This window comes from Octodon degus, unplaced genomic scaffold, assembly GCF_000260255.1.
Source record: "Octodon degus isolate 3935 unplaced genomic scaffold, OctDeg1.0 scaffold00070, whole genome shotgun sequence".
In the NCBI taxonomy this organism is placed as follows: Eukaryota; Metazoa; Chordata; class Mammalia; order Rodentia; family Octodontidae; genus Octodon; species Octodon degus.
In genome coordinates this window covers 6,990,756-6,997,817 of record NW_004524646.1, presented here as the reverse complement: position 1 = coordinate 6,997,817, position 7,062 = coordinate 6,990,756, and the positions used below count along the sequence as shown (strand labels likewise).

At 49.0% G+C, this 7,062-nt stretch overlaps 1 protein-coding gene across 1 annotated transcript in view; it reads right to left on the bottom strand.

Moving 5' to 3' along the window:
- Positions 1–4,213: 4,213 nt before the first annotated feature.
- Serpina5 (serpin family A member 5) overlaps positions 4,214–7,062 on the bottom strand; it is a 7,129-nt gene continuing 4,280 nt past the window's right edge. Inside the window, exons 3-5 of the mRNA XM_004635169.2 lie at positions 6,144–6,414; positions 5,686–5,833; positions 4,214–5,103 (exon numbers count right to left, since the gene is read on the bottom strand). Coding sequence (XP_004635226.1) covers positions 4,918–5,103; positions 5,686–5,833; positions 6,144–6,414 — 605 coding nt within the window. The 3' untranslated portion in view covers positions 4,214–4,917. The remainder of the gene's footprint in view (positions 5,104–5,685; positions 5,834–6,143; positions 6,415–7,062) is intronic.

The following is a 7,062-nucleotide window of genomic DNA, read 5'->3' as shown; positions in this document are numbered from 1 at the left end:
TGGTGAACATTGCTATAAAAAAAAAAAAATTCTTAACAAAATGCTTTCAAACCAAATTCAGTGGCACATCAAAAACATTATACAGGGGGCTGGTGAGTTAGCTCAGTGGTCTAAAGCACCTGCTTAGGCAAGCAAAAGATTATACACCCTGATCAAGTTGGTTTTATGCCAGGAATACAAAGATGGCTTAATATATGCAAATCAGTAAACATTGTAAGTCACATAAATAGGATCAGTAGATTAAAAAAATCATGATTATCTTTTTTTTTTTTTAACAGTGTCTTAATATGCTGCTCAGGCTGTAGTCCAGGATGGCCTTAAACTTACAGTGATCCTCCTGCTTCAGCCTCCCAAATTCTGAGATTACAGGCACGCACCACCATGCCTGGCTTATGATTATCTTAACTGATGCAGAAAAAGGTTTTGACAAAATTCAACATCCCTTAAAGATTGATGTTTTGAAAAAGCTCAGGATAGAAGGATCACACCTCCATATCAGAAAGGCTGTCACTGTATACAGCAAATTTACAGCCAACATCATACCAAATGGAGAAAACATTAAAGCATTTCCTCTGAAGTCAGGAATGAGAAAAGGGTGTCTAGTCTTACTACTTGTATTCAATACAGTTTTTAAAATGCGGCCAGAGCAATTAGACAAGAGAAAGAAATCAAAGGGATATAAGCAAGAAAGGAAAAAAATCAAATTATCCTTATTTGCTGATGACACGAGTCTATCTCACCCAATTAGAGTGGCTAGCATAGAAAACAAAACAAAACAGTGGATGCTGGTGAGGCGGCTGGGAGAAAGGAACCCTTCTGCACTGTTGGTGCAAATGAAAATTAGAGCAGGTACTAAGGAAATCAGTACAGTTTCCTCAAAAGTGAAAATTGGACTAGCACATGATCCAGCTCTACCGTCTTAAAAGAATTAATCACACTATGCTCACTGTGCACAGTTCACCATGGCCAAAGTGCCGGCCACCTTTGTGGGTGGCGTGGCCTCTCCCACATCCGGGACCTTGCTCAGGATGCGCACACCCAGCACACTGAGCCTTGGCCCTGTCTGCTCCTGCTGCCCAAAGCTCCTGGATTTAGAGCACCACCCTAGAGACACCCAGCTGAAGGCTGGCTGAGGAGACCCCCATATTATCTCATAGCACCTAGGCCCTCCCGCACTGGTGTCCGAACTTCCCTGTTGGACGCCCAACCCCACTCTTCCCCTCCCCCCACTCTCTTTTTTTGTTCCTGCTTTTCATTTTTCCCTTTTGAAACATTTAATTTTTTTTTTATTTTTACTTTTAAGGCCTTTTTGAATTTTCAGAAACATTGTGCAGACCTAAAGGAATGCTCCTAATGGGCATCTCCCACTTTCCCCTAAACCCAAACATCTCCCACGACCACAGTGCATATGTATCCAAACTAAGAAATGAGAATGGTGACATCCTGGAATTAAGTGGATTTCACCACTCCCCTGTGCCAGAGTCCGTGTCATCTGTAGTCAGTGTCCCCCTGTCTCCTCCAGTCTGTGGGGTGGCTCAGGGTGTCTTTGCATTTCCTGACCTGACCCTGGGGTGACAGTCCCTCTGCTTGGGCGTGGCTGCTGGTCTCCTTGAGTAGGCTGAGCCACAGAAATAGGGCAAGAGCCCAGGGCAATTCCCCTGCCCCTCCTGCTGTGTCAGAGGCACAAGAGGTCAACACAGGGATGTCACCCTGGTGACATCTGCCTGTTTCTGGGCCACAGCAGTGGCTGGCAGGAGATGTGACTGCATTTGGCTTCCTGTGTTCTGTTCTTAGGTGGGAGTCACACCCCGTAGCGGCCCTGTCCTCAGCTGACATGTGATGTATTTCACTTTTCTATTTTATTCTCTGTTATTTTTATTTTCCCGTGTCTCCACAGCAGCTCCAGCAGGGAAGGAGGCGTGGCTGCCTGTACTCATCTCCGTGCCGCAGCCGTGCCCGGCACAGGACGGATAGCCGGTCGACAACTCATACAGTTTGTCGTGCTATGTTTGTTCACCAGTTTACCTGGTTGCTGCCTAGGCCCGAGTCTGCCGGGCTCCTGCCCCACCGTGGCACCAACCACACCCTGACTTCTTCCTGAGCAGCCTTGGACTTGCAATGTCACCAAGCCCACAGTCCTAGCTATTCCCTGGAGTGACAAGTGTTTTTCATGAAGCTCAAAGTCACAATCTCTTCTCTGGGTCTCTGCGGGGAGAGATGGGAAATGTGGCTCTGGGTTTATTTTTTCTTTGATTGATGGTACTAAGGATTAAACCCAGAACCTTCACGCTGGGCTATATCCCTAGCCCTATTCATTTATTTATCTAGACATAAATTTCCCAGGCTGGATTTGTTTAGTCTTAGGTTGACACTAAATTGCCCAGCCTGGATTTGAACTTACAGTTCTCCTCTTCAGCCTCCCAGAAGGCTGGGATTACTGGCGTGCACCGCCATACCTTGCTAGCTGTGGACGTTAGCATTGCACGATTTCTCCTCAACTCTGATGGCAGCTCACCCAGAAGAGGGCTTAGAATAATCGGTGTAACCAGGGGGAAGTAAAAACTAAGAAGGAATTTGACAAGTGTGTCAGGAATTTGAAAGGTAAGGTGACCCTGTGGGGTGAATTGTGCTTCCCTCCCAAACTTGCGTGCTGTGGTTCTGACTGTTGATATCTCAGCATGTGACTGTGTTTGAGGACAGAGCCCATATAGAAGTAATTTGGTGAAAGTAAATACAGCCCCTGCGTGAATGTAGTGAGCATCTTGATAATAAGAGAAAATGTGCACACACACACACACACACACACACACACACAAACACAAAGAGGGAACAGGTGGCCACCTCTAGCCAAGGAGAAAGGCCTCAGAGGAAGCCAGTCCCTGGCACCTTGACCTTGGACTTCTGGCCTCTGGAAATGCGAGCAAATCTTCTGTTGCACAAACCATCATGACTGGGGCTTTGCTATGGAATCAAATTCAGTGGCTAAGATTGAAGGTTTCTAGAGAAAGACAAAAAGTCTAATACTAACAAGTGCTGGCGAGGGTGTGGGGAAACTGGAGCTCGCCTACACTGCTATGGGAATGTCATCTCCTAACATGAGCATGCAAATCAATATAGTGCTTCCTCAAAAAAACTAACCCTAGAAATCCTATTTGACCCTGATATTTCTCTTCCAGGTATCTTCTCCAAATAGTTAAAATGGTCATTTTTACAGGAATATATGCGCACCCATGCTTATAGCAGAACAATTCATAATAGACACATTTTGGAAACAGCATAAATGTCCATCAACAAATAAGTGGGTAGAGAAAATGTGCTATTTATGCAGATGCAGTCTACTCTGCTGTAAAGACAGACAGACCTGAGGCACTCCTAGGGATATGGATACACCTTGAGACCATAATGTTAAGTTAAACAGGTCACATGCACAAGCTAAATGGTGCATGGTTTCTCTTCTGTGAGAGAATAAAAATGTATCTATGCAAATAAAAATGTATGCAAATAAAGAGCAAAACAGAAGATAGGTAGGAAATAGGGTGAAGTGTAAATGATTCTCCAAATTACCTATTCTTCTGTATCAAAGATATTTTAATATATATGATAATTTGTTCCATTTATAATATTGCCCCTCTTATTTCATAAAAAAAGTTCTGTGCTATTATTTGTTTGTTTCTTCTTTGTAGAAGAGAATCTTTTTTTATCTCTGAGTGACTACTTTGAACATAATAATATACCATGTATAACTATGGCTATCCTCTTACTGTTTTGTGATGAAAGTTTGGATATTTTTTATTAAAAATAAATAAAAATAAAGGAAATGTAAAACCTTATAGGGGCACAATGGCTGAGGCACTGCCGCACCAGCCCCCTCTCTCCACCACAGAGCATGAGGACCACAGTCCCTCACCCACCTGTGCACTACGCCATGCGGTAAGCCACCAAGCCTCCCCACACCCGGCCTTCCCTGTGGGGCAGCGGTAGGCAGAGCAGTGGTTCTTGGCCTCCTGCTGCCTTGTGGCAGCAAATGCAAGCATGCAGGTGAGATGACCTGCGCCGGGTCTGGCTTGGGCTTTGCACGCACCCCTCCCTCCCTGGAGCTGCCTTTATGAAGACAAGGGTACCCAGGTCTTGCCAAAAGTTTTATTGCAGCAGCTGACATAAAATGCAGAAAGTTAGTCGCAGTGTCTGCAACTGATCTTCAACTGCATGCTGTGGACCTCCGTGCTCCTCGTTGGCCAGGCCCGGAAGATTATGCCTTGATTCATGGGAGGACACTGTCCTGCACTGGGCCCATGTCAACCTGAGGCTCAGCTGCTTCACTTAACTCATGAGTGGCCCCGAGTCTACAGAAATGGTCCAGGGCTGGCATGGAATGGCCCAGTCCGTGATGTCAAGGGGCCTATGGAACCTTGCCCTGATCCTTCCCCATACACATGAAAACATGCGGTCCCGAGAGAGACGGTGTCACTTCAGTGCCTCCGAGCCAGTTAGAGCAAGGACAATAGCCCCAGTGCACACCCACTCCAGTTCTCTTTCCACACCACAATGAATTGATAACTGCCATTGTTCACAGATGGGCAACAGGGCTTGCAAATGTGCTTCCTGGTGGCCCTCGGCTGCTAATGTACCCTCCCACAGGGTTTTGGGCCCTGGGCTGAGCATCAGAGGCTTGGACTTTGGGGCCATCTGTGCTGTTAAGAGCATGCTGTATGCACTTGGGCAAGTTCCCTGAACTCGCTGGGCCCCTGGGATAATCCCCACCTTGGATGTGTCTCCGAGGCACCCATGTCTTGCAACTGTGTGGCCGGATGTGGTCATCTGCTTATTGATCTTCTTAGGATCATTTGACTTATTAGCAGCTAAACCTAGGTAAAGCTCTAGCTACCAGCAGACAGAGGGGCCAGAACAGGCCCCACCTCAGGGCTGCATCACTCTGCCAAAGAAGAGGACGGTTGAGTTCTCCAGAATGCCCATTAGAAAGGGTCTATTGAAGGTGATCGTTTTGGAGTTTGGAAAGGCTGCTCGGAAGCTGAAGACCGCCCCTGTGCCCGACACAGCTCTGGTTCCCGACTCCTCCACCTCCACCATGGCTTTGTGCACCACCTGCAGGGAGACACCAGGCATCACTGAGCTGCCAGAGGCCAGGAGAAGGCTTCAAGGCAAACAGAAAACCTTCTGCCCATGAGCACCAAGCTGAAGTATCCATGCCAGTGAACCACAAGAGGGGGAAGTGGAACCTTGGACAGCTACCCTTTCCAGGCACTGTCCCTGGAGCAGACTGTACAGGAAGGTAGGTGGTGGGATTCTTGTGACAACTCAGGGTAAGGCGTGACACTCCAATTTTGCATATAAAAGGAGGCTCAGAGGTTCAGGCGTTTGTTGGAAGGGAAGGAACTGGCTAGAGATTGAATTTTGACTGCTTAATACAGGATTCCTTCCCCCAAGGCATGGTAGAGGATGAGGCTTCCCATTGCAAGATGGGCAAGCCACAGAGGAAAAGCTTTGACTCTGGGGAAAAGGGGAGGTGGCAGAGCAAGGAAAGGAGAGGAGAGAAGAGGAAGGAAGGGGAGGGGAGGGAAGGGAGGGAAGTACATGGGAGGGGAGAAAAGGGAAAGCAGGGGAGGGGTGGGGGAAGGAAAGGAATGGCAGTTGTTGAAAGAGATGCACAGGAGCTTCAGGGCCCACCTGAGACACCAGGATGTTGGAGTACTTGAAGATGCCTGACAGGTTAGCACTGTGGGTGAAGATGTCCCTGATGCCCAGCTGCGGGAAGATTTTCTCCAGGTGGTAGGTGCCCTCAATGGAGAACTTGGGAAGATAAAGATTGAGCTGCCTAGGAAAAGAAAAGCACCTCTCTTAGACTGAGCATCGCCTCACCGGGCTGCCATTCCAGTCACCTCTCCTGGTGGCTCTCTCTCTAGGAAGGAGTACCCCTTGCCCTCGATTTGGGCTGATTGCAGAGGTGCCACCTAGAAGCTCAGCTTCCATGCCTGGCCCCCCAACTGGGCTGGGCCCCAGAACCTCATGGGAAGCTTTTGGTTAGGAGGGAGTGCATTGGTTGGGCGGGTCCTCCCCCCACCGCTGGGCATGGGCCTCTCTGGCATGGGATGCTTAGGCTGGCTTTGGAGTGGTCTGAAGAGCACCTTCGCATGGTCAGCTGGGTCCACTTCCGCAGCGTTTTCCTGCTCAAGCTGTTCTCCACCTGCTCCATCTTGCCCTGGCCCGGGAGAATGAAGTAGGCAATGGCACTGCCTTCGTAGGGGATGCCCACCACCGCGCAGGAGAGGTCCTTGTCCAGGAAGTAGAAATACTGATCCTTGCGGTTCATCATGGGCACCTGCAGCTTCTTCTCGGGGGTCATGTAGAAGTCCTGGGCCTGAGTCGTTTTGTTGTTGAAGCCGATCTCCCACTTGGCTAAAGAGGAGAAGGAAGGGGCGTGGGGGGGGAGAGAACCATGATGAGAACGAGACTCCCTGAGCTGAGGATAGAGAGCGCCGCACGTGTGCAGTCACCCAGCCCGGGTCACCTAACGCCTTAGCTGCCCAGGTCTGGCCCTTCCTGTCCTTCCATCTCACAGAACACAAGGACTGGCTTTCAGGTCTTCAGAGACTCTGGACCTCACTTGCTCTTTGAGAGTTTGATCCTGTGAAAGGCCAGGCACCAGGCGAGAGGGCTGCGCAAGTACGGGGGCTGGGAGGGCCGCTGAGCGCCGCACTGTCCGCCCTGCTCCCAGCTTAAACTTTGGTCTAGGTTTAGGAGAGGAGTTTGTAAGGCCCTGGAAATCCAGGATCTTTGCTGTTGGGTGTTTCTTTGCTTGTGCTTCCTTTCTCGCTGTTTCCTAAGAGTGTGTCTTATCAAAGCATTAGCTACAAGTCAATGTTTTTGAGTTCTTAATCCTAACCAAGGGTAGATTCTCCCCTCAGCAGCCTGTTGTCCTGAGGTCGGCCCTGGACTAGAATCCAAGTTCCACACCCACTGTTGTGGCCCGCCTGTGCTCCCTCCTCCTCTCCCTCCCTCCACCCCTCTCTCCCTCCCTCCTTTCCTCTCTCTCTGTCTCTCTCT